The 25,966-nt window shown below is 43.2% G+C and overlaps 4 protein-coding genes and 1 long non-coding RNA gene across 6 annotated transcripts; 1 reads left to right on the top strand and 4 right to left on the bottom strand.

Annotated features, from left to right (window-relative positions):
- The first annotated feature begins 155 nt into the window (after positions 1 to 155).
- On the top strand, positions 156 to 3,580 carry LOC147211137 (F-box only protein 6-like). Its single transcript, XM_086122505.1, has 6 exons — positions 156 to 951; positions 1,801 to 2,047; positions 2,125 to 2,239; positions 2,312 to 2,407; positions 2,555 to 2,690; positions 2,758 to 3,580. Exons 1-6 carry the CDS (start codon positions 880 to 882, stop codon positions 2,902 to 2,904), a joined length of 813 nt encoding a protein of 270 aa, XP_085978631.1. The 5' UTR covers positions 156 to 879; the 3' UTR covers positions 2,905 to 3,580.
- A 1,590-nt stretch (positions 3,581 to 5,170) lies between these two features.
- Positions 5,171 to 10,949, bottom strand: LOC147211138 (cell division control protein 42 homolog). Of its 2 annotated transcripts, none has more exons than XM_086122525.1 (6): positions 10,682 to 10,949; positions 10,131 to 10,259; positions 8,901 to 8,973; positions 8,714 to 8,823; positions 6,730 to 6,927; positions 5,171 to 6,593 (listed from the first exon to the last, which is right to left on the bottom strand). In XM_086122525.1, the coding sequence occupies exons 2-6, from the start codon at positions 10,233 to 10,235 to the stop codon at positions 6,504 to 6,506; spliced, it is 576 nt and encodes a 191-aa protein (XP_085978651.1). In that variant the 5' UTR covers positions 10,236 to 10,259; positions 10,682 to 10,949; the 3' UTR covers positions 5,171 to 6,503. The 2 variants fall into 2 exon arrangements, with proteins under 2 accessions (XP_085978651.1, XP_085978643.1); XM_086122517.1 differs by having other exon boundaries at positions 5,171 to 6,047; positions 10,682 to 10,942.
- Positions 10,950 to 11,603: 654 nt separating this feature from the next.
- LOC147211139 (CMRF35-like molecule 1) lies at positions 11,604 to 13,249 on the bottom strand. Its single transcript, XM_086101210.1, has 4 exons — positions 13,122 to 13,249; positions 12,674 to 13,039; positions 12,370 to 12,430; positions 11,604 to 11,955 (listed from the first exon to the last, which is right to left on the bottom strand). Exons 1-4 carry the CDS (start codon positions 13,156 to 13,158, stop codon positions 11,808 to 11,810), a joined length of 612 nt encoding a protein of 203 aa, XP_085957336.1. The 5' UTR covers positions 13,159 to 13,249; the 3' UTR covers positions 11,604 to 11,807.
- A 2,938-nt stretch (positions 13,250 to 16,187) lies between these two features.
- On the bottom strand, positions 16,188 to 19,512 carry slc60a1b (solute carrier family 60 member 1b). The gene is made up of 10 exons (XM_086122496.1): positions 19,228 to 19,512; positions 18,941 to 19,139; positions 18,600 to 18,842; positions 18,346 to 18,508; positions 18,123 to 18,238; positions 17,518 to 17,691; positions 17,292 to 17,439; positions 17,149 to 17,219; positions 16,938 to 17,058; positions 16,188 to 16,830 (listed from the first exon to the last, which is right to left on the bottom strand). Exons 1-10 carry the CDS (start codon positions 19,455 to 19,457, stop codon positions 16,736 to 16,738), a joined length of 1,560 nt encoding a protein of 519 aa, XP_085978622.1. The 5' UTR covers positions 19,458 to 19,512; the 3' UTR covers positions 16,188 to 16,735.
- A 4,450-nt stretch (positions 19,513 to 23,962) lies between these two features.
- Positions 23,963 to 25,294, bottom strand: LOC147211141 (uncharacterized). Its single transcript, XR_015098977.1, has 3 exons — positions 24,661 to 25,294; positions 24,174 to 24,230; positions 23,963 to 24,100 (listed from the first exon to the last, which is right to left on the bottom strand). It is a non-coding gene; the product is annotated as an uncharacterized LOC147211141 (long non-coding RNA).
- Between the last annotated feature and the right edge of the window lie 672 nt (positions 25,295 to 25,966).

Consider the following 25,966-nt stretch of genomic DNA (forward strand, 5'->3'; position numbering starts at 1 on the left):
CCGCTGTTCCCCAGATCCATTTGGATACATCTGTCGTTATCCGTGCATACCCGGAAAAGCCTGTTCGTCTTCGCGTTTGTGAAGTCACATATAATCACGCGAGATCTCGCCCTTGGAGGACTGGTATTCTTGAGCAGCGGAGGTTCTTTTTGTGAGTGGTAGTTGTGCCAAATTGTCGCAGTACACCACACACACAATACAAACAAAACGGGTTGCCCCAATGCCGTTTAATACCCCTACCCCCAATATTTTAAGATTCGAAAATTCCGTATGTGTGTGCTGCTGTGTCTCTGCATCCTGTCAGGGCAATCAACAGTTAAATGAAAGCAAAACTCATCGGGACAAAATCGGCTGCAAAATGTAAGTCACGTGATACCGAGATGATCGTAAACATTCTTAATGGTGGACGCAGATAGTGAAGTTGTGAGACTCTAAGGGCACGAAACACGCGCTGATAACAGTGTTTGTTTTGTGTGAAAAGTATTGGTGGCAACATAAGATGGCAGCTGTTTGGTTTCGGTCGCCACCGGCCAATAGGAAATCCCTTCATTTTTACGTCGGTGCTGCTTGGCTTGAATTGGCTTCAACTTCCCGTAAACTGTATGACTGAAACTTGGCTTCGTTTCAATGCTCGATGCTCGTCACCCAAAGTGCGAGCCGTCCTTTGAAACTACATTTCGATGCATTTTCTGCGGGTAGAGCGACACGGAATATTATACTCCAGCGACATTTATTTGGGGCCTTAACTTGGAGTGGAACTTCCGCGTCGAGTTTGTTGTAGCAATACAGTCATTTAAACAGATCATTCCGCAGACATCTTTGTTTGGACGTCTTTCCGATCTCAAAGACCTCGCCAGTGGGGCCTGAAGTGGACTTTAAATGGCTGCAACACAGAGCTGTGATTCCGTCACTTCGATTCAGACTCCGTCATCCCTTCCTACCATGTCAAAGGTAGATTTTGAGCTGCGTATACAGTGTACATTGGCTGAACTGTTGTATTTACGCCTCATGTGTCGCTATATTAATTGGGAATAGAGAAGTAATGTGCATTGTATTCTTCTCGTCCAGATTTGTCACACTGACTTTGGTGTAACGTGTTGATCAATGCAACATCTGGTTGATTCATCCTGTAGCTGCAGACGCGTTTCAGAATGATTCTCCTTCCTTTCACTGGGCAGAAATTTCAACTGAGGGTAGAAAGTGTGGCACGGTTTCAGATTTGACGCCGGACTGAACCTGTGAAGAATTCATTCAAATACAAGAAATGTTGATGAGAGTTGGAGGCTGGGCAGAATTTAAATGATAGGAAATGGAATGCATTTCAAGAGGAGAAATGGGAAATGTGCAACACATACTGAAAATGTGGCAGTTATTCCTTCAAGAAATGTTGATGCAAGATGAGGAAATTCTCCCAAATTGTAGTTAAATACTTTTATCATCCAGATTATGAAGAAATACTGGTAAATGTTCATCAAAACAGGATATGTTATGTAATATAAATTCTTCAAACTACCCAGATCGCAGTGTTGCACACCTTAGTAGTCAACTTTTTGATGTGGACGAAGCTTTTTGACCTGCAATGACTTTCAGTTCACAGCGGTGCATCATCATTGCTTGCATTTCTTGACCTCTTCATGTGTTTGAATTTGAGACCATTTCAATCAGTCTCCAAACTTTGACTGGTATTGTGTATGCACACATGGCAATAAAGTTGACTTGACCTGAATGCTCACCGACAGTAGTTAGCCGTGAGGTTAATGTTGGTTCTTTGGTTCTCTCTCTCTGTTCTTTTTTCATCAGGTCTCCGTTCCTCTGGAGGTCCTGGAAGAGATCTTCTTGAATCTTCCCCCTCAGCAGGTGGTCTTGATTTGTCGGTTAGTGTGCCGTCAATGGAAAGCCATTGCTGACGGCCAGTTTTTGTGGAGAGACAGATGCAGGAGAGAAGGCCATCACCTGCTCAATGCTTCCAGAGTTCCCCAAGACTGGCGCTCATTTTACTTCTTGTGCAAGAAGAAACGGAATCTTCTCAAGAACCCATGGGGAGAAGGTTGGGAAAGAAGAGAGGCCCGCGTTGCTCGGCCGACCACACGTTTTCATCACAGGGTTGGCCTTTTCTCTTTCCAGATGAAATGAGAGGTTGGCAGATACTGGAGAACAATGGTGACCACTGGAAAGTAGAGAATGTCTTCGTGGCACATCCCAGGGAAGGCATTAAGAGCAACTTTGTCACTTCATATGGGTAAGTGGAAACAGAGGGAGGGCAATGTCATTCATGCGCCTTCACGTCACCATTTCATGTGATTTTCCCCAGCATGTGCAGCAAATCCCAGCTGATTGAATTGGAGTCCGAAGGTTACAACGCATCATTTATGGATCACATACAGCCAGACATCAGAATATCCGACTGGTGAGGGGAAATGCGCAAAGGTGCTCTCGGTTTAGTGAACAGAACACAATGATTTCAATTTGCTTACCCCACAGGGAAAAGTGTTTTTAACAACAAGCCTACCAAATGTGAATGAATGACTACAAAACTTGACAAGTTTTGTTGTAGGTATGCCCCTCGATGGGACTGTGGCTGTCAATACAAGATCCACGTGGAGCTGCTGAATCAAAAGAAGAAGCCAATTCAGATCTTTTCCCCTGATGAGATTTATTTTGAGCAGTGGAACGATGGCAAATGGAAACAGGTATGACTTCTTGATGAAAATACAATGGAAGCCGCAAAGAAAAACAAACGTTCTTATCTTTTTCCAGATAACACATGTTTTCCACAACTATGGGCCAGGAGTCAGATATATCCGCTTTGTCCATGGTGGCAAGGACACACAGTTCTGGGCCGGATGGTATGGAATTCGACTGACGGACAGTTGTGTCGAGATCTGTCCCGCAATGGAAACATAGTTCCATGGTCTTCACCAAATGAGAAGTGTCAGCACAGTTCCAGGACTGGTATCACAACAGATACATTTCAAATCCAACCGTTTTGTTTTGTAAGAGCTTCTTATTGGCCTGCAACTGTGACCAGCCGTGAGTTAGCTGCCCTGCCACAACTCTCGCAGGGTGTCTTTGATGACGTGCTGTTTGAGCTTTTGGCCTTCCTGAAAACAGAGACCTTGTTAATTGGCTTTGAAACCTCCTACTTGTGATACAAGTCCTGGAGCCTTTCTGGCACGCCTGCTATGTGCTTCCCTCCTCCATTTTGCACTGTATTGCACTATTTTTGCAAATGTCACATTAGGAGCATTTGCTAACACGCAAACTTGAGCTTATTTTGGTTGTAGTCAAGAATTATATGAATTAAATTCCATGTAATGACTCTACAGTGGTGTCTTGAGATATACATTGGTCTGTTGCTTACATTTGCAGAAAAAATCCCTCCCTTGTTTCTTTCTGACTTTCGGGTTGAGTGAACGCTGGCGCGTTTTGGCTGCCGCTGCTCAACCCGTATTGTTTTGTGTTTTTTGTTATTGTAAAGTGTCCTTGGGTGTCTTGAAAGGCGCTTATAAATAAAATCTATTATTATTATTATTAAAAGACAAATCAAATCGGATCACTATTAAACAAGGTTTGGACAAAATGCTCTCCTGCTCCTTCCGCAAGTTGCTGCAGTATACAAGCCTGATGGCCTGAGAGACAAATGAGTCCCTAAATCTATTGAATTGAATGTATGTGTAACATATATATGGTGCTGTATGTACAGCACAGACACATCCAGAGCTTGTTGTCCATCTGCTGCCCCAGATACTTTTATATGGAGACCACCTCCCCATCTAAACCCATCGGTAGTAATGCGGAAATTAAGCACAACCTCCTTTGTTTTTGCGGTGGGAGGTTGTTCTGCTGGCACCACTCCACAAAGTCAGCAACCAGGCCACGTTACTTCCCTTCATCTTTCTCCCTGAAATATGCCACAACTGCAGTGTCATCCGAGAACTTTTGCACGTGAACTAAAACTGAGGTTTTAGGGGGGCTCACAGAGGTTCCCCCCACCCCTCCTCATCTTCCTCCATCCGGGACTTGGTAAGTGTGGCAGCCCCGGTGGTTCCCTTCGTGACTCCCTCATGACTGATAGGTGAAGAGAAGCACCGCTTGTGTGTGAACCTGCGTTAATGCCAAATTGAAGAATGTTACTGCGACATACCTGTATGTATGAAGAGCCGATGGTCGTTATGTTTAGCAATTCACATTGGTTGTCGTGGCGATGGGCTGCCTTATAAATTCATGCATGACCTCACTTATCAGACTCTGGTTATGCTTGGCCCGAGTTAATACATTGATAGCTGCAGCCCCACATTGAACTCCCCAGTCACCTGTACACCTGTTGGAACAGGTTAATGGCATTTCCATTCTTTTGAGAGTGGAAAGAATTAGAGATTAAGTGTTTTGAGTTACGAGCGCGGTCACGGAACTTGCATATCGAGGCACGGCTGTATTGTATGCAATTAGTTGTGAGGCTAATATTACATTAGCCATTCAGGCCATGATTGGAATTAACAGAAAATGATCTTGGTTTTAGCCGGTGGTTCTCCCAGCTATTTGTCAAGTCGATCCATTCTTTTCGCAGCTTTGGACAAATCCAAGGCACAGAGCGGAACGCCACAGGCAGTGATCAAAATGTAAGACCCAAGACTCACTGACCACATCCCGTTGTGATGAAAGCAATTGTCACCCACCATCTAATGACCTGACTGCGCAAAGCCAGAGCTGCTCTGTGAATGCCTGTCACAGCAATAAGCCGTGTTGGCAAGACCAAGGCGCCAATTTGCCAGGTAGGCAGTTTGGAAGCCTCATCAATAAATACTGTTGACTTAGAAGACATGGAGAAAGCTAGCAGATGGAAATGACACTTGTTGAAAGTGATCAAAAAACAAGAACTGTGTAGAATTATGCAAATACTTTGACTTTTGAGACCATGAGTCATGAACCGGTATGGCTTTTTTATGTATGTATTTTGATTGATTATAACCTATAGAATGTGCAATACTTGTTTTGCCGTCAGCTGCTGTGTATCTACTCGTGATGAAAATAGGTGTACGATAAATTGTCTGTTGACATCAATCTGTGTGCTTACTTTTCAGACTGCTCCAACTTGTCCATGTGACATGTTTGTGCAATATATCCTGCTTCTAACCTTTTCAACCAGAAAGACACACAATTGCATTATCAGTCTCTTCAAATAGTGGTTTTATTGTGATGTGATCACAAGGAAAATACAGTACAGCTTGATGTTAAATTGAAAAGGGGAAATCAAAAGAAACCCATCAACACTTTAAGCATCACCGGAACTTCTCTCTTAACTTGTGGTGTCAGTAATGCACACTTAACAGACAATAAGTTATGAATTATTCTTACTCTATGTACAAAATCAATCAATGGATATGGTGAACGAAAAATGCAAACACTGCTATTTGAGGCATTTAAAAACCTTCACAGGATCTGGAATGAAGAGTGACCATGTTTTGCAACAAGTGTTACACCGCGCCGTGATCTGATGTAATGAAGCCGCGCGTTGGCTAGCTTGAAAAAGTGTACCCTGCCCTCGGTCTGTACACCTATGAAGTGAAATGTCAGCATTTGTCTTTGGGATTCCAGACAAACAACTTTCTGCGTCAAGCGTTCACACGGCAAGCAAATGTCAAATGCTGTTCAGTGCTAAACTGACTTGAGCATTTGAATTGTGTGGGTTCTTTATTAAATGCATTCCACTACTTTGTGCATGAATACTGTATGATCAAAGGAGCCACTTGGTGGTCTCAGCTGTCTACACATGTCCCCTACCTTGTTGATATATTTGGGAAAAGTCCTCACCATGTCAGGCCGTTTCGGGAATATGAAGTCGGCAATCAATTCTTACTCATAAGCAACACACTGTATATTTCATGTTCGCCCAACTTGTGCTGGTCCGTGTGCCGCTAACCAAGGAAGTGGCGCATCGACGACGGCTGAGGGTAAACTTAAAGCAGAACACATTTACGCCTTTTCTTAGGTTCAGGGGGCTCCAGGGCAGCCAGTATTGCCTCATCAAACACATTCTTTAATCCTTTCTGTGGAAACAAAACATTCGGGTTCAAAGAAAGACAACGCGACGTGTGCTAGCATCCAATGGCAAAAAGGAAGCGGAACGTTGATGCAGCGAGGAAATGCACATTTGGCTTTATTCAAAGCGCATGAAACAGAATCGAGAGAGAAGCAGAAGAAGGGCGAAGAAGAACCAAAACGCTGTCAAAGAGGAGCACGTTGTGGAGGTAAATGCTTCTGAGGGGACAAATGACACTGGCAACAATAATGCTCACGCATGCAGGCAAGTCGAAGGGATGTTCATTTGGCACTCGTCTTCTATCAGGCAGCCTGTGTGAGTGTGATTAGACCCAGTTGAACAGAAGGACAAAACGTTCCCCGACAACTCTTCGTCTTGGACGGTGCAAAGACGACAATGTTAATTTGCTTTGTTGACAAAGACTAAGCAGCAGATTGTGAGGCAAAGCAAGAGTCGGCAGACATCAGAACAAGCAGCATTTTCGCTTTCTCTGAGTTTCAGGGGGCTCTAAAGCGGCTAGGATAGCCTCATCAAATACGTTCTTCAGCCCCCGCTAAAGGAAGGGAAGAGGGAGAACCAGGAGGAAAGACAAAGGTACAAGAAGGACCCAGTTAGACGGAGTCGGAAGGGCATTTTTGCGGTCGGCCGAGCGCTGTGCCACACTGCACATGCCACACGCCAGCGCTTACCTGCGTGAGGGCCGAGCACTCCACGTACTTGACCGCCTTGAGGTCACGGGCCAGCTTCTCAGCTGTCTCCGGCGTGATGGGCTTCTGTTTGTTCTTGGCTAACTTCTCCACTGTGGAGGGGTCATCGCGCAGGTCGATCTGAGTGCCCACCAATAGGAACGGCGTCTTGGGACAGTGGTGGGTGATTTCTGGAACCCACTAGAGGAGATCAAAAACCTCATCAGCCTTTCATGTCTGACCACACGTTCAACAACCCCAATCAGGAGGCATACACTCTCACCACTGCGCCCACATGTTGCTGCGACTTGAACCCTCGCAGCTGAGTTACATAGACACACACATACTCCGGCAGCCACCGGATGAAGGCAGCAATCAATTGTGTCACATTTGCAAGTCACAATGATGCTCACGCCATATGTAGGATCATAACTTAATTTTTTTTTTCCATTATAAAGCGTATTTATTATTCCTGATTGGTCTATTTCTGAGTAGTCGACTGTCTTATTTTATTATACATTTGTTGTACAGTAGAATAACACTGAAATTAATGGGAAAAAATCTATGTTAATAAAATGTTTAATTACTCTAATTATCTTTGCTGTCAGTACCAGTGCCTTAAAACTGCTACCGGTAATTTTAAAGTAATGGGGGAAAAAAAGGATTGCCAATCTGTGAATAGGATGTACTTGTCTCAACTCAGGACTGGGGAGGGCACCTCTCATTTGAAGCCACACACTTTGCAAGTGACCACAAGTATTGGAACAGACATTTTTAAATGAACACATTGACACATAAGTAACATGAAATAGAAAATGGACTTCTGAACTTTGGTCTCATATTCATCTTTCCATCTAAAACTCAGATGTCTTCAGTAGACTACATAAAACAAAAGAATTGATCCTGCCGTGTATGTGTGTGTGTGTGTGTATACACATATAAATATATATATACACACACACACGTGTATATATATATATATATATATATACACAGTAATCATTTATCGCGATTAATGGGGACCAAAACCACCCGCGATACACGAAACTCCGCGAAGTAGTGACCAATTAACATATACATAAAAAAAATTGCCCCAGGTGGGTTTGCTGGAGCAGAGCGCACTTACACACCCACCCACACACACACACACAAACAAACACACACACACACACACCCACACACAGGCCAGCGATCCCACAGCAGTAGACGTGTTTATGATTAGTCAATTAAGGATGGAAGAGACCTGCTTTTGTTCTTATAAGCCTCCTCTCTCTCTCTCTCTCACTCAGCCCCATACACATACACACACACACACACCAGAAAAAAATATTTCCTTTCATTCCGTTAGGCAGTGTGTATTAAGATAAATAGTGCAAATATCAATGGCATCTGATTCCCTAAAAAGAAAAAAAGATTAAGCTGATACAGTATCAAACCGGTGACATACCCTGCGCGGTGCCATTTTAAGCATTTCTAAGCCATTAATATAATGGCTACAACATGCCACTGTTCATTTTGGACTGTTTCCTGATCTATTTTGTTATTTAAAAAAAAAACAAAAAAAAAAACATATTGCGTCGTAAAGTATAGCAATAATGTAAAGTATAGCAATAATCCTGTTTTTCCTTTTGGGAGAGTGGCATTGGCAGGTGAATGCAGCAAGCCTGCAGCCTCCATAAGGCAACGGAATGCTCTACGTTGCATAATGTCCAAAAAGCACGATCGATGCTTGCCAAAATGTAGGGTAGGTGCACATGTATATGCATGTCCTCATCATACTCTGAAAATATGACAATAAAATAAAATGATTGATTTTATTCACATATCATAAGGTTGCCTCTTCTGGTTGACTCCTAGAGAACAAACATTGAGTCACTCATGCACAAAAACCCTGATCGATGGTCACTGAAAATATTAGAACCAAAGTTACAACATTATGAGTTTATAGGCGGCATTTATCCATTGCCTGTGGAACAAAACCACTCACCTTTTCTTTGACATTTTCAAAGGAAGACGGCGAAACCACAGAGAAGCAGACGAGGAAAACGTCCGTCTGTGGGTAGCTTAGTGGTCGTAACCTGTCATAATCCTCCTGACCTGTGAGGCGATGCAGCAAAAAGTCAAGCGGACGCTCGGAAAGCACACAGCTGCATACAAGTCTTGACCTCACTTACCGGCTGTGTCAAATAAACCGAGGGTGTACGGTTCACCACCGATCATAACCGTAACTGCATAGTTGTCAAACACCTGGGTGGAAAAAAAGACATCTTGGTTCTTCAGTCTTAAGTGGAATATGAGCCTTTTATCATTTAGTGAGAACAAAGGACAAGTTGTTTCTGCCACAACAGGGGGGTTAGGGGACTGGGCGATATCACTCTCTGCTGTTTACCGATAGAAACGTCACAATTGCTCTCAGGCTTGTGTTCCCCATGTCACGTGACCAAACCCCGATCACAGGTTAGCAGACTGGCCACGCATGCTGCAATAATGTGCGGAACTGCACTTTGATGACATTATGGTTAAGTTTCACCGACAATTTTGTCGTGGTTATCATGTCAACAACGCATGATTCCCCCTGAGATGGATCAAAACTGGGAATTCTTTATGAAAAGTCCTCAAACACAATCATGTTTGGACTAATGGGAGCACATACAACATAAGATATCCTTTATTTGTCCCGCAATGGGGAAATTTACAGTCAGAGTTCAGAAAGGAAAACACTGGGTAGGGAGAGGGGAAAAAAAACACGCTCGAACTATCCTCTTCTGAGGATAATTTAAGTCCAGGATAAAAAAAAGACCCTAGCACATAAATAAGCATATGACAGTTACAACAAGTCACAAGACATAACATGTAATGAGGGGGCGGATGAATGGGAAGGGGGAGGGGCGACCTGCAGAAAAATACATTTGGGTTTAGTTCCCGTTTAATCTTACACCAGCCGCACATCAACTAACACCACTCAACTAGACAAGCTACATAGGCTCCCCCCGTAATAACCCAGGTTAAACTGAGTTCCTCTGTTCCATACAACTTTGTTCTCTCTATTAAATGTATGACGTCAAAATATTTCCTTGGACCAATGACTGGACTACTTTGTCAGTTAGAAGGCGGGGTCTCAGCAGCATGTTAAGGCTTTTCAGAGGGTGGTTGAATGTGGATGACTGTTGGTATGGTTTGATGGCAGCCCAAATACACATACAGTATTTGTATTGTGTGTGTACTGTATAGTGTCCTATTGTGTAATCTGGCATTCTGACAACCCTGAAGCATCCCTGGTGTTGCCCCGGTCGGCACTGATGAGAAGGTAATTGTAGAAGCTGGTGGTCACGTGGCTCAGTGTGCGGCTGCAATTGGTTGTGTGTCATCATCAAGAAGACGAGAAAGAGCAAAAATTCACTCACTGTTGGTACGTATTCAGAAGGGAATTTGTTAGTGGTGTATGAAATGAGTAGACAGGTTTTGCCCACTGCTCCATCGCCCACCACCACACATTTAATGGTCTGCATCGCACTTCGTTGTCTTCGGGCTGCCTACAATCCGAACAAACGGCAAACATTCCAATTTACTTTCAAAGAAGGCCACCAAACAAAGTACTTAGTAGATTCAACACGTACAAAAAGTGTGACCGGACATTTGATAATTTCCTTGGTGCTTCATATGTAAAATACAACTATCGTTTAAGTCTGCTTATCAGAATGAACTATTGTAGCAGCGTCTAGTAGTAACTGAAGGAGCCACTCCGAAATTTATCCAATGGGAAAGAAAGATGATCGAAAAAAAAGAAAAACAAAAGGTCTTCTTGCGAAGCGTTAGCTGTTTGGGTTGCTAGCTTAGCAAAAGGCCGAGCAGCCTCGGCTGAGTTTGGGCGAACGGCAGACGTGGAGGCAAGGCAGCTTTTGTGGAAGCTGAGCCCTACCGACGCAGCGCTCCCTGTTAACCTCCCCGAACTCACCTGTGGCTGTCCAAACGCCCGACGCTAACGTTGGCTTAGTTTTGCTTCGAGGAGAGCGGGCGTTGGCAACGAGCGCACTTGTCGCACTCTTTCACTTGGGCTTCCTGGCTAAGGAGCTCCACTGGAAAGAATACGAGCGGATGTCGAGAGTGCGCTGGTAAAGTGCAAGCCACGGCCGTCCAAAACCAACACTTACGCGTTCTTTTAGCATTTTTCTAACGTCCCTTGCACATATTTGGCATTTTTCGTATGTTTTAAGGTGGTGGTTGAACGAGTTGGCGTTATTGGTGAGCTTTTATTTTGAAAGGGCATCTCGTTCATGTTCATGTACTCCACTTGCGCCTTGACCACGCGGACACTTCGGGTGACGTCATCCACAAAACTCACATGCCAAGTAAATAAATAAATAGTAATAATAATACCATTAATCCATCCATCCATTTTCTGATCCATTTATCCTCACAAGGGTCGCGGAGCATGCTGGAGCCTATCCCAGCAGTCTTCGGTTAGCAGGCGGTGTTCACCCTGAATTGGTTGCCAGCCAATTGCAGAGCAATAATAACAATAATAATAATAATAATAATAATAAATATCAGATGAATATGAGTACTTCCTACCCATACTATTCCTCAGACCAAAGAGAAAAAAACATACCTTTTAACAAAACGGAAATATAAATGCATTTTACTTCATTTTTATTTCAAATATTCTTACTGTTTGGAGGGCTGGATTGTGAATCAACATTTATATTGTTATCACGTTCTATCAGTATACTTTGTCTCAAAAAAGTCTTCACACCACTCCTCAATGGTGCTGATAGATAGATAGATAGATAGATAGATAGATAGATAGATAGATAGATAGAGATAGCAGTACATGAGTTAAACTTTCCCCTTACATATAAATGAAATAAAATACACAATTTGAACCCAAAATAACTGTTTAATGTACACAATCATAAATACATACAAGCAGTATTGACATATCTAAACTAATTTAACTTCAACACATTTAGACTGCAGTAAGGCTTTTATTCACATATTCTTAGATTACATATACTGTATCCTGAAGCATTTCTGAAAAACAATACATGTAAAAATATTTCACACCTTTCCTTGAATTTTTTTCACTCATAAATATTGCTGTTTTGTTGATGGACGACATTTGGGTGACATCTTTTGCGTGCAGTCATTAACATCCATGCAGCTAAATGGGCCGAGACCAAACTAAACAGCATTGTCAAAAATAGGATCCATCGAAGAGGCTCCCACCACCTACACGAAGAATAAAGCAAACAGCACAACTTGCATGAAGCATTTAGAGTCATTGACCACGAGGTTACCAAAATAAGAAGTTCCAGTACGAGATCCAGCCAAAGATTTTTGATGAACAGACACTTTACTATTGCAGCTGTGTATAGCAGTTTCCCAATAGTGTGCTGAATTCTGTTTAGCAAAATAAGAGAGGCAAACTATTAGAACAAAGCACACACATAAAAACAAACCTACCATACTGTTGGATTGGTATTGATTTAACACAATGGAAGTCCAACAGCGCCTATTACAATATTGTGCTGACAGAAATGTGGAAAACCTTATTTTAGTGTGCCTAATGCAGCGTAAGGTCAGATTTCATTTTTGAGTGGCATTTAAACAAATACGTTTTTGTTTGTTTTGTTTTTTACTCACCACATTTTGGCTTCATTTGTCTCAGATGAATTTTCTGGCACTGTGCTGGTTGGTGTTAAGACTGTGCAGAAGGGGAAACAATTGTTTGTTATATTCACAAGCATACTTGGACTTAATCTGATGTCATTTAAATGTTTACTGAGGGTATTTTGTCATAGTGGGGACAGAATTAAGCAGACAACAAACCAGTCAAAGTAACATTTGTACCATGAATATACAGTAGCTACAACAATCGAGCTAAGGCAAGTCCTTATAAAACCCCTGTAAGTAGTTAGCATGTATGTCTCTTGACAAGCAGGTGTACCTTTGTTGGATAGACTGATCTTGACGCCAGCGAAAATATTCCTTCCAGGCCTGGCAAGAACACACCAATACATGTCCCTGTCACTTGGCCTGAGAGCCCTCATGGTAACAATGAAGACTCCCGCCTCCTTGTCATCAGCAATGGAGCATCTGTCATGATTGCGCTGCTTTGGCGTTTTGGCTACGATCTTGCACAGCTCATAAATTGGGCCCCTGCACCAGTACTTTGTGCTGTTTCTGAACTGAGGCTGGTACCGGCAAGGCACAGTCAAAGACTCTCCAAAGGCTCCTCTTACTACCTTGGGTGCGTTCAGCTCATCTGGGACCGCCGATTGCTTTGGAAGCCAGAGAATGAAGAGGAGCGGAGCTGCAAAACACAAACATATTAAATAGGTCACACATTTGTTCAACTGCAGCCATCCCGCACCCACAAAAGACAACACAATTACCTTTGAAAAGGACAAATATTGGCCCAGAGCTTTTCATGATTACAGAGGAAATAACAATGTGGCATGCAAGCAAATGGGGCAATATTGAGGTCTTCCTCTCATGGCGTGTTCGTGGTCAAGTTGTGCAATCAGGCTCATCTTCCCCCTTCCAACGTCAACTGTTGAGTGGGAGTTGTGACATCATTGATGACATTTTAGCAGGGGCAAACATTATATAAAGTGGATGGATGAAGGATCTGTATAAGGTACAGTCACCACTATGTGAACTCGCAAAGTGTCCTCAAATTCATCATTTATCAACATTCCATTCCTTGAGCTTACAGGGAACCCGAAACACTTAATTGGCACATCGCTTAGAGAAGGAAAACAGAACTAAGCTGCTGACATTTGCGGTGGTGAGCAAACCCATTTTTTTTCAATCTCAGCCACTTACCCAGTAATACCGTGTAATGCTTCATTCGCCTTTTTGACATTTGTCTGTTTTGTTGTTGTTGAATTCCCAGGTTGCACATTGTGAATTACCATTCATGTCTTAAGGACTAAAATTTGCAGAAGCCAGATTGCCCTTCAGGTGGAAAAGTGGTCGACCGTTTAGCACCTCCACCTCACAGAGCAGAGGTCGTGGGTTCGAATCCGGCCTCGGCCGTCTAGTGTGGAGTTTGCATGTTCTCCCCGTGATTGTGTGGCTTTTCTGCGGGGACTCCGGTTTCCTCCCACATTTCAAAAACATGCATGATAGGTTCATGGAATGTTTTAAATTGGCCCGAGTTCTGATTGTGAGCACAAATTGTTGTTTGTCTATGTGTGCCCTGTGATTGGCTGGCAACCAGTTCAGGGTGTCCCCCGCCTCTGTCCCGAAGACGGTTAGGGGAGGCTCCAGCGTGCCCGCGACCTTCCTGAGGAGAAATGGTTCGGGTGATTGTCCTTTTTCCTCCAAAGCATCTAAGCAACGCACCAAATGTCCAGCTGACATGAAGATACTCCCAATACAATCTGATGTCTGCATCTTTCCCCTTTGGCGCGGACATTCGTGGGCAACAGTTGTCATCTGCCTCATACGACTGGCACCACCTTTACAAAAAATATCTTGTTTGTCTCACAACAAATATAACGATAATACAATATCATAGTCAGAGAAACATAGCCTGCTTTCTTATGCTCAGACACACACAAAACAAAATTCTGTGAGGGGATAATTTCGTACAATACATCTTGTTCGTGCAAAGATATTGTCTAACATTGTCCAGATGTGTATATTTGAGTGTGACTGGTTGTTTGTTAAACTGTGCCCTGCAACCGACAGGCGACCAGTCCGCGGTGTCAGGCAACTTTGATTTCTGAAGTAATCATGACATTTTGTCTTTTGAGGCTTATTTTTCTCAACAGCTTTGGCTGAGCTTCAAATTGTTTCACTTTGGAGACATTGGACTTGGTTGTGCTGTGACAGAAGACTTTGGGTCGTGTAAAACAAGGCAACAGTCATGAGAGTGGCTGACATTTGCTTGACTTCTCTTGTAGAATCTTCTTTCACGCAGCTGGTCGATTCTGTTTTGGCAACAGGATTTGTTATTAGTTTTACTTCTGCTTCTAGGACTCGGTCAAAGAATTTTCATCTGACAGCTGAATTATAACCTAAACCCTCCATCCATCCAGCCATTGTCTGATGCATTTATCTTCAGGAGGGTGGCGGGCATACTGGAGCCTATCCCAGCTGTCTTCAGGCAGTAGGTCAGGTACACCCTGAATTGGTGGCCAGCCACTCGCAAGGCACACATAGACGAACAACCATCCATGCTCACACACTCACACCTAGGGACAATATAGTGTGTTCCACAAACCTGCCATGCATGTTTTTGGAATGTGGGAGGAAACTGGAATACCCGGAGAAAACTCACGCAGACATGGGGAGACCATGCAAACTCTTCGGAGGAAGGCCGGAGCCGGAATCAAACCCTGCACCACTGCACCGTAAGGCCAGTGTGCTCGCCGCCCTCCCCTAAACCCTTTCAAGATAAACTCAGTGCTGCATGATCGTGGAAGTTGTGCCACTACTAGATAAGCAGCTCTGTATTCACCTTTTAAAATGCCTTTCATGGAAATACAAGGGAATCTTTGTCACATATCGCTCTATTGTAAAGTGTCCTTGGGTGTCTTGAAAGGCGCTTATAAATAAAATCTATTATTATTATTATTATTATTACTCTTCTCTACATGATTAATGTTGTCAAACATATTTCTCGTGGCATGTCAGTATTACAATTAACTTTTCCAAAGCTATTTTTTCATCTTGTCTAATGTGATTTGGCTGTCACCTCTTAATCGAGGCAGCAAACATATTAGCTGGAAAATGAATGAACAGTGTATTTGATGAGAACAGAAATACTCTGACTGACTTAAATGCCCAATCCTAAAGTTTTGACTTGTAAAGGTATTGTTGCACAAATTCACAAGCAAAATGCAAGTTAGGACCGGCCAATCAAATGTGTAATGGACAGAGGTGTGAAATCCAGGGCCACAAAGCAAAAAAGCTGCCACAGTTTAGCTTTACCCACAGCCTTAAGTTTCGACTGCAGGCGTGGCTTTCGAGCGAACAACACACTGTTGGCGCAACGAATGCTGTGCACATTATGACCCAAGCACATGAAACAAATCATTTATTTCATTCTTCCTCATCGCGCCCCCTACCTACACCCCCGCTCATTTTACAATAAGGAATAGCACTCTGGAGAGGGCTCAAATGCTAAATAGTTCCCTGTGCTCCTGCCACTTTAAAAACAAACAAAAATGATTATTTAAAGTGTAATAATTAAGTGCGGCAATTGAAGACTGAGTTGCAAATCCACGACTTTTTCTGGTTCAATGTAATCTTTCCTGCCCCCTTGTGGATGTGTGTAGATGAAGCGGCTGGCAACAACAAATTGGTTGCATTGAAGCCGCTTCCGTGTTAGTCGTTGTCACTTTGCCAAGTACTAAGTCATCACCGCATAAGCAAGAACGGAGCAAGTGATTTGGAAAGCTAAAAATAACAACACAAATCTGAATTGCGATCATGTTCACAAATACAGCAACAGTTTCAGAATATTTATTAGTTATAAAAACGACATCAAACTATTCAAGGAGTTTCCACACGCTCTTCAAAATAAAACACTTCTTCATTTGCAACTTAGGGATGGTCATTTGGTGACATTTCCTTGATGGCAGACAATTCATCAATTGATGAACTGAACTTAGATTGGATTGTTTTTTATTTTAATTTTCTTTGATGTGTGAAGGGAGAGTCTCTGTGAATGTTCTGAACTTGTGTTTCAATTCAATGCCAGAGTGGTACTGAGAATGTCAATGGTGCCAAAGAAGACCCAGCTGTCGCTTTTGTCCACACAGCCAACCAGTAGAGACTGAATGACAGTAGAAATTAAGCAGCCCTCTACTGCCTCAATTGCATCATGCTGCGATTTATGAATAATCAAATCCACACATGTGAAGCTATCAAACAAATAATGATTATGCCCATCCTTGTTGCAAATGACAACAAATACCCTGCTCCCTGCAGCACACGAAAAGTAACAAGAGTCTTTGCGCCGAGTGACAGGAAGACAACCGAGCGGGCGGCCCCCTCAGCTCTTCCGTGCCTCCTGTTTTGGCTCAGCTGTGGGCAATGCATTCACTCCTGGCGTTTCTTCCTCCACCATGGCGGACTTTTTTGTCGTTCCTAGCGGGGCGCAAGGGGAGGGTGGCGGGCAAGTGGATGAAGACCAAGGTGAAATTCAGCAGCAGGCCAAATACACTACAGTGTCCTGGGAGGAGAGGCTGCCATACCTGTGAGGTAGTTTCTGTGCATCCGATGGAAGAACAGCAGAGCCATAAAGAGGATGAAACCAATGCTGGCCATAATCACTCCACACAGAAGGAAGCTGTAGCTGCCTTCAGTCTGGATAATCTGGGGAAATAATGGTATCACTAAATCCCTACAAGAGTTTTTTTCGGGGGCAAATATGATGAGTTTTGTGGCCGCAGCCCTTCGACTTACTGAGCCGACCAGAACCTGCATTACCATCTCTCCCATTCCTGCACTCGTCACCAGCACCGACGTAGCGCAACCTAGATGCAACATGGCATTGTTTGTATTTCATGTGTGGTTTCCTTCGTGCATTTGTGCCGTCTCACGCGTACCCTGGTAATCAAGGATGTCTTCGGTGTAGGCAAGCATGCATGGGAAGATGCTGCTGAGAAAAAGGCCACACAAACAGGTGCCAACATACAAAAATGTGCTGCTGGTGTAGAAGATCAGCAGCAGCAACACGGTGACAATGGCGCCGGCCTGCAAAATAGAGCGTGCATTGCGTTGAACTTCAAGTTGTGTGCGTGCGTCACATCCGACTTTTCAATGTTTCATTACCAGGTTGAACACGAGCAGTCTCATGACTTGGAAGCGGTACGAGAGAGGGATGGACAGCAGTCGACCGGCGGTGATGGCTGCCCAAAAAATGCTGGCTAAATAGCCTGCTGCCTTGTGAGGAAGAGACATGGGTGGTGCAACAGCATATGTGTACACAAAACCAGCATACGCCCCCTGAAAAACAAAGTTGGCCTTCATTATGTCACATTGGAACGGTCGGTTATGGAGCACGGTGACGTATGGAGATGCAAGGCCACTTGGCTGTACTATAATACAGTCATGCAAAAAAGGGGTTTCACTCAACTACTGTAAATCAGTTTTTGCAAAGGGTAAAGAGTTTATGCCAGTAAGTATTGTTTGATTATCTGTCTATATGTGTTGCTCCACCGATTGTCTTCAAATATCACAGGTCCTTAAAGTCGAAATCAAGTCACAAATATTCGGTGCAATAACGTGGTCAAATTGTGCCCACATGCTATTCAGATTATATGAGATTGTTGGAATAAGAATTCATCAGAATAATCCACCTGTTTGCAGACATCCAAGTAGGCTGACTTTTTATGCAGCACTGTGTGTGTATGTGTGTGTGTGTGAAGCTCACTCACCACAATGCCATCAGTCATGAAGAGCACCATCCCACCAAGAATGTGAATCATGAAGAAGGATAGTGGCAGGCCACGTAGGTTGTCATTCTGACAGCAGCTGAAGATATCCCCGTGACCTGTGCGCACAAGTGACACATGGAGATGCACAAAATGTTTTTTTTATCATTATTATTTCGTTCTCCCCCTCCCTGGAGAGGGGAGGAAGGCATGCATTATTCTCTACCTCCAGCTTCATGCGCTGTCTGCTCCACTTGCACGCCCTCAGCTCCCTGCTGGTTCTCCAAGGCCAGTTCATCTTTGTCCAGCAGTTGAGGGGTGCCGCTAGGGCAGCACGGCAGCAGCCGCTCGCGATACATCAACACGAGCACAGCGAGCGGCACGGGCAGCTGAGGGCACCAAACCAAATCAGATGAATTTTCCACCGGAGAGCTGACATCTCACCTCAAGTCTGTCAGCGTCTGTCTTTGGAGTCTTTACATTGATAACAGCCATGATCCAGAAGGCGTAGTGCACACTGGACTCCTCCCCGCCTCCCCCGTGGGGCAAGAGGCTCTGAGTGATGTTGTGCTCGGCAATAACACTGCTTCTCAGCATGTTCCTAAAGTGATGCATGATCTCCGTCCCGTTGCCAGTATGATTCCCGCAGCCGTGCTCGGAGAGGAAGGGATCCGCAATCAGCGGGCTCACCAGGGCTCCGAAGCCGATGAAGAAATGGAGAGCCTGCATGGCAAAAAGCAAACACCTGACTTGTATGCTTTGGATCACCACGACGACCGTACATGCCATCCTTTGCCAGATGATGAGGCCTTCGTTTTCACCTGCAGAAAAACGGCCGAGTCCTTCTGGTAGATGGCGACCAGTTGGATGTTTGCGATGGTGTCAATGAGTCCCATGGCCAAACCGGACACAGCCATGGCCACAGCCAACACCAGGACATTGTGGCACAAAGGGATGATGGCAAAAATCACCGAGATGAGGAGCGCCGACACAAATAGAGCGGACAGGGCAGTGGATAACCTGGAATGGAGAGTGAAAGACGACGAGGTCTCTAGCATCGGCAGACAGCCCGCAAGAGCCGCGAAATTCTCCTTGGGGCTATACTTACGTCCTCTTGAAAACGCCGCCGACTGAGCTGCCTATCAGCAAGCAGAACTGCTGCGAGAAGAACACCCAGGTAATCTGGCTCAGCGTGGACTTGGTTTGGCACTGCAAGTCCAGAATGGTCGGCCCCAGGAAGGCGATGCACAGTCCAAAGCTGAAGAAAACACTCCAGTAAGTCAATGTGTGATGGGAGTTCCTTTTGAAGAGAGTCACTATCCGATCATCCACAAACATCTTGGCTGCCCTGAAAGACAACCAACAGCTGTCTGCATTGCCGGGACTTGCCTTGCTCCCTTTTAAAGCCTTCCACTCCCGTCTCCATTTTATTGCTTAACTAACAAGGACATGCACTTGGGTTAATGTGTGAAGTGGAGAGGCTTCGAACAATAACAGGAGCATTTGAATTGGGTCACTGATTATCAGCAAAAAAAAAGAACCTCTGTTGAAATGCTCCCGCACATATGATGTGTGCGTTTATGTCTCAAGGCGAATAGAAAATGCAATTCGAGAGGCAATTTTCGGAAGGTTCAGCATTCTCTTTTGGGATGACGCTTACTTCCATCCTCAAACAGGGTTATTATTAGAGTTGAGGGAAATTAGCAGAATAATTCAGATTCAATTTCAAAACACACTTTCCCTCACCAACGTCGCTGATGGTGTAGTGGCACACTCACCTGACTTACGCGCGGGCAGTGTTGGATGGAAAGAAAAAAAAAAAGCATTCAGGGATGGTGCGGATGAGGGTGTCAATGGTTGTTAATCTCGATGTGTGCCCTGCCACTTGTGTAAAATACATAATTTAGGATTATCTTTGTTTGATGTTTAATTTGACAGTAAACTGCCTGGGTGTGGCATTAAAAAGGATCAAGCCTCTTTTTTGAAGAATTATTGGCTGTCAGCCAAAGTGCTGCTTTTATGAAGTAACCTGAGCTCACTGTTGCCATACAGCTCTCATATCTCAAGTCAAAAAGAATCAATAAATAAATCGGAGGGGATCGGAGAGGATAAGATCAATCTAGGAAAATGGAGGAGGTCAAGTTAAGGCTTCAGCCAAGTTTAGCTGTCTGGTGATCTCTTCTTAGCATTGAAAACAAAGTGAATGACAGCGAGGTGCGGTCTTATTTCACTTGGAGCAATGAGGCTAAAACAAGGAATGAATACCTAATCCCTTGAATGATTGCATGGGAGAAGCAATGCTTAGCCCAAAGATGTTAAATACAAATATGGGCGTCCGGCAAAGCGGAAACTTGAAGATTCCTCTTTAAAAAATAAATAAATAAAAAACACCAACAAAAAAAACATACGTGCCTTTTCAAACAATTCAATTAAGTAATTGTCAGGTAACACACTTTGGTACATTCCAATGTGAATTCACTGTAGGATAAGTTTTCATTCATAAACGGTGCAAATAAATCATTTATGTTGAAAATAATTGTTCACGGGCCATTGTAAGTACATGCCCCACTTGCAAGATTTCAATGACTAAAATACAGCACTCTTTTGATATAATTGCTTGTCAAAAAGAAAAAAACCAAACACGAATCTCATTTGACAAGACTGCTACTGTCAATGGCAAAAAGCCGTTTCATACGGTCGTTTTGTTCAACGTATTTTTTGTGAAGTAACAGAAAAAAAAGTCCAACTACCTCCAAAAAGAAAAAAACCCCTGAAAATCATGGTCATCTGAGGGCGGCATAGTCGAGAAATATGGCTCGAAATGGATGTGCATGGAGAGGGTCAACACTCAGTAAGCGCAGTCGCATTTAGGGCAGGGTATCGATTTTCAAAATCAATACAATTCGATTCACTTTGTTTTTCGATTCCATTTAGGATTTCACACAATACCAATTTTACTTTCTTATGGAAGACATTCTCAGAATATGCAATGCTGCAAACATGTCCCTTGCTCTAACTTGGTGAATTAGTAAGAATATGGATATTTCACATTCAGATTTGAACCCAAAGCAATTCATTCATTATATAAGTCTTATTGAACGTAACCTAATCAAAACAAAAAATTATTTCAATTAATTCCAACCACAGGGAAGACTGTGGGAGTGGCATTCAACAGCTTGCAGCCTCTTTTAAAGGCATCTGTAGTCAGATGTCATTAAAAAAATTGATACCCAGTTGAATTTAACATAGTGCAGCCATTTTACGATATGACTATTCCATTTGACATTTGTCTTGGTGTGGTGACACATTTCACAGCGTCAGTTGGGTTTTCCTGTAAAAATCTCTTGAACGTGGACATGATCATGAGTGAAAGCTCAACAAACATGTTTATACAAAAGACATTTATTAACATTCATCACCCTCTCACACTTCCTCTCCTGGAGATATAACAACACAGGATGACTTCTTTCAAATAATTGTCAACTTGTGCCATCTTGAGTTTCCCGTAAATCATCAACAGCCACCTCTGGTGACTCACGTAGGACATGAACTTATTCACATGAGCTCGATTGGCAAAAGGGACACCGTGCCACTAATACTGCTGCTGATAAAGAAAAGGTTTATGGAGGCTTGGGTTGGGTTTGTGGTCATCGTTTAAAACAACACTGAATGTCTTCACTTGGACACACACACACACATATATATATATATATATATATATATATACACAGTATATATATATATATGAATGGTCGCCTCAGTGAGGCTCACTAATCGGATTTACATTTTCAATTTTCAACAGGGCAAAGCCTATTTTTAATTTCAACGGAAAGTGGCGGTATTGTACTGTAGCAATCTTCAAATCAAGGTCAAACAATTCGGGTTAATTGTATTCCGAAGTTTTGGGGGTCGGGGGGTGGCAGTGACCCCAGTTCAGGACCATTATAGCACAAAGTGATTACAAATAATTGTGAGGTTAGTCATTGAAATAAATGTAGGATTTGTCCAAAAAATGCATGGCTTGAATGTAATATCTACAGGTATGTGTGCGCTATATTTGTAAAATAATACTTAGCTTTGACAACAAAGGTACTTAGTTGATTCTTGGTGGACTGACACAACTATTCACGAGACATACAACCAAATTGATAAAATTCACTTCTGCGTTGATTTCCTCTGTCAGAAGTATTGTATTTTTTCACATTTCTTTTCAATCTTCTACTGTTGGAACTTGCAAGTGTGTCTATGCATGTCATGAGGACTTTTGTTGTCTTAGTTTTAATTCAACTCCAAGGGCATTAATTTTAACACCGTCTATATGCATCCACACAACCCAGTGTTAAAGTAACATTTACTGAAGTGTGAAATCAGGGGTGCCCGAATCCGGTCTTCGAGAGCCCCTTTATAGCCTGTTTCAGATGTCTCCCTCCTCCAACACACCTGATTCAAATGATCAGGAGCATTATCAGGCTTCAGAAAAGCTAGCCAATGAGCCGATCATTTAAATCAGGTGTGTTGGAGGAGGGAGACATCTTAAACATGCTGGACAGGGGACCTGTGGACAGGGTCTTGGGACCGGACTTGAACACTCTCGTGTTAAATAGCAACAAAAATGTAGTGTTGACAGTGCAGGAGTGATGACACTATTGAGTGTTTAGATTAACACCAATGAGTGCCAACACTATACAGTGTAGGGAAAAAAAATACCCATGCCTCACTAGCTTGAATAAAACACATTAAAAAATGTCAATTTCAATATTAAATGCATTTCAGACAGCTAATATCAAAGAGCAGCAGAGCAAAATGTTGGCATTATTTCCTGACCATCAACCCAACAATAGTCAGTTCAGACACAACTGGAAAGGTCACTGTGACACAACAGTCTCGCTCAAGTCACCGATCTACTTACACCAGAGGTGTCCAAAGTCGGTCCTCAAGGGCCACTGTCCTGCCTGTTTTCCAGCTCTCCCAGGAGCAACACACCTGATTCAAATCATCAGGATTATTCGAATGCTGCTTCAGAGCTGGCTGATGAGCTGCCCATCTGAAGCAGGTGTGTTGCAGCCTGGAGAGATGGAAAACAGGCAGGACGGTGGCCCTCCAGGCCCGGAGCTGGACATGCCTGACTTACACAGTGTGTGACAAAGGGGCCTCGTTTAACACTTCTTTGAAGGAAATTAGCTTTGAACACATTTGTTTTTGGGGTGTATATACAAAAACTCTGAACATTTTCTCTACAAAGAACATGCAAGTATCATTTTAGAGGAAACCAATTGTGCCACACCTCCTAATTCAAAATGCTGTGCTTCCAACTACTCTGTGGGAAGAAACAATAACAACAGCAGAAGTATATTTATGAATGAGGGGTTAGGTTCAGCAACAGGTGGATTTTTTCTTCTCAAATGTCCTAGCTATAAATGACAAGGCATGGTAAAATCCAGATTGCGGAAGCTTTTATCTCATTGAATACCACCCCTTTTCACTGGAGCAACCCTCTCAATCCCTCACATTTTACTGAATTTCGACTGATTTGCAAGGCCCACAGAATTTTCTGTTCTATGGCTATATATACATGCAACCTGTCAAAAGAAAGGTGAGACTCTCTTCTTTCAGCAGAAAAAAAAGTTTGTTTCTATCTTTCTCCGTTCGTTGGCAATTAGCATTAGAAAACTGCTAGGTTTTATGGAAAAGGCCGATTTTCTGCAGAAATCCAGAGAAAATGAGCTTTTTGTAAAAGCATGCATTTCAAGCATCATTTCAAGTTTTACACTATTTTTTGCTTTTGTGGCAGCTCAAATACCTCAATAATGTGTTCCTCTTACAAAAGAACATTACAAATAATGTTTTTGTCGCAAAATAATTTATTTGCACACAACAAAACTATTGAACTATGAACAAAAGTGCAGCTGTGGAGAAGATGGTTTTTGGCTTCCATCCAGTTTGTCACCATCGATTCATCCCACCACGTCCAGATGCACGACCTATAAATTATAGAAACATAAAAAGTTGCAAATATATCTTGCTGCAGAGTGAGGTACAATTATTTTTATTTACCTTTCTTTCCACCACCAAAGCGAGGAGTCGTCATCTTTTGGCTTCTGGTTGGACAATCTGTAATGTATAGAAGTATGTACAATTACCACACTTTTATTTTTCTATTTTTTTTATTGTTGCTTTCCACTTACATTTCAACATCTCTCACACACACACATACATGCTCGCACATTGCTATTTACACCATTCATTCCCCGTTGCTCAGCATCCAATTTGAAATGAAATGGAATATGAATTTAACACTAGTGGTTTTAGCAGAGCTGAGCGGACCAAATGTGTCCTGTTTTTTTTTTTTTCAACCTATGGCGACATGCAAGTCAGCGCATATTTTCATCCACATCTACGAGACGCATCAACCGTACATAAATGATGTGTTACTGGCAACTTCATAGTATAGCGGGGAATGTAGCGGTACATAAAAGTGACTGATGAGGCATAAGAAGTGATGAAGTTTTGAATGGGAACTTGCAAGCTAGTCAGCGGTTACCTCCTCGTTCCAGCGGCTCTGGCGAGGACTCTCAGCTGCTTTCCGTTATGTCCGAAGGCACATATTCGTCCGACATATCGGGATCCAAATCGCTCTCCAATTCATCGTTTTCGCCGTCGTCTTTACGAGACGATTCCAACGAATCGCTGACGTGTGCCCGGCGTCGGCCATGCGAAGCAATGCAGCCTCTTTGCCGTCATCGCTGGAAGTCGCCGGGGAGACGATTTGTGGGCGACGTGGGGCATCGGGAGGCACAAAATGCTCTGCCAAGCGATGATCGCTGACGTGGAGCAAGTTCATCTTCATCAGATGAACTCGAAACTCGGCGTGAGCTATGCGGGCTGCGTGTAGCACGCCATGTTTGTGCAGGCCGACGTTCGTTTGACGGGTGCCGCTTTCGATTAGTGACCAAAGCGTCATTTTCTCTTCCACACAAACACCATCTCCTTTGTTGTTTTGTTTCGAGGACGCTTTTATACCGAAAAAAAAATCATTTTTAGTTAGTTATTTCCTTTTCTCCATCGTTCCTAGTTGCTAATGTTCCAATCCACTATCCACATACGCCCCTCCTTCACTGTACGCCCTTTCTACTCCTTCTGCGGCGTGATCCTGGTTGATTTTTGCACCACTGCCACCCGATGGCCATTTTTTTGCTATTTAACATTGCTGTCAAGCCTAATCCTGTGGTGAGAAGTTGCATCGGACTCTCTTGCACCCTCCCCCATGAAAACACGTGATTGACGTATTAATACGTCATGGGGAGGGAACGGCTATGCGCTAATTGACGTATTTATATGTCAAAGGGTGTAAATGAGTTAAAGGTCAAATCTAAAAAAAACCCAAAAAACGGACTACTGTTATATTGTCGTCTACACGTGTTGCTGCACTATTTGTGTACACATATCTATTGCTTGAAGTGATGTAACGCTGCCACATCGATTTGAAGTGTTAGCCTGTGCCTATGATGTTTTGTTTTATGTGTCAGCAATTGCAATTAAGTTATCAGACTAAAAGTTAAGCCACGTGGTTGTTTTAAATACACAGCATGTAAATCTCTTTATTTCACGTTTTGGTTTGGCAGTCAATGTTATCTGCATGTGCATCTATCTGACAAACTGTTGCTTGTTGTGAAGTCCCTTGAGTCACTGCCACTATAGCACACTTGTATTACAAGAGAGAGAGAGAGAGAGAGAAGACCCCGACGTACAACACCTGCTGTTTTCATCTCATGTTCACTGGGAAAACTCCTGTTGGACTAGTATGACAAAGTAAGCTCACAAAAATGTTTTGGGGGATTGGAAGTTAT

The sequence above is a fragment of the Hippocampus guttulatus genome, chromosome 1 (assembly GCF_054856545.1).
Source record: "Hippocampus guttulatus isolate MCC_2025c chromosome 1, RoL_Hgut_1.0, whole genome shotgun sequence".
Classification (NCBI taxonomy): domain Eukaryota; kingdom Metazoa; phylum Chordata; class Actinopteri; order Syngnathiformes; family Syngnathidae; genus Hippocampus; species Hippocampus guttulatus.

Excerpts from the sequence above, each read along its gene's own strand:
- LOC147211139 (XM_086101210.1), bottom strand. The coding sequence starts at position 13,158 with ATGAAAAGCTCTGGGCCAATATTTGTCCTTTTCAAAG. Across the intron at positions 13,040-13,121 it reads AATATTTGTCCTTTTCAAAG|CTCCGCTCCTCTTCATTCTC; the intron begins GTAATTGTGTTG and ends TGTGTTTTGCAG. Across the intron at positions 11,956-12,369 it reads ACAAATGAAGCCAAAATGTG|GTGGTGGGAGCCTCTTCGAT; the intron begins GTGAGTAAAAAA and ends TTCTTCGTGTAG.
- LOC147211138 (XM_086122525.1), bottom strand. The coding sequence starts at position 10,235 with ATGCAGACCATTAAATGTGTGGTGGTGGGCGATGGAGCAGTGGGCAAA. Across the intron at positions 8,974-10,130 it reads CTTCTGAATACGTACCAACA|GTGTTTGACAACTATGCAGT; the intron begins GTGAGTGAATTT and ends TTTTCCACCCAG. Across the intron at positions 6,594-6,729 it reads AGTGCTCGGCCCTCACGCAG|CGGGGGCTGAAGAACGTATT; the intron begins GTAAGCGCTGGC and ends CCCTTCCTTTAG.
- LOC147211137 (XM_086122505.1), top strand. The coding sequence starts at position 880 with ATGGCTGCAACACAGAGCTGTGATTCCGTCACTTCGATTCAGACTCCG. Across the intron at positions 2,240-2,311 it reads AACTTTGTCACTTCATATGG|CATGTGCAGCAAATCCCAGC; the intron begins GTAAGTGGAAAC and ends GATTTTCCCCAG. Across the intron at positions 2,691-2,757 it reads ACGATGGCAAATGGAAACAG|ATAACACATGTTTTCCACAA; the intron begins GTATGACTTCTT and ends ATCTTTTTCCAG.
- slc60a1b (XM_086122496.1), bottom strand. The coding sequence starts at position 19,457 with ATGTTTGTGGATGATCGGATAGTGACTCTCTTCAAAAGGAACTCCCAT. Across the intron at positions 18,509-18,599 it reads GGATCATGGCTGTTATCAAT|CTGCCCGTGCCGCTCGCTGT; the intron begins GTAAAGACTCCA and ends TGGTGCCCTCAG. Across the intron at positions 17,220-17,291 it reads AGACATCCTTGATTACCAGG|GTTGCGCTACGTCGGTGCTG; the intron begins GTACGCGTGAGA and ends TGTTGCATCTAG.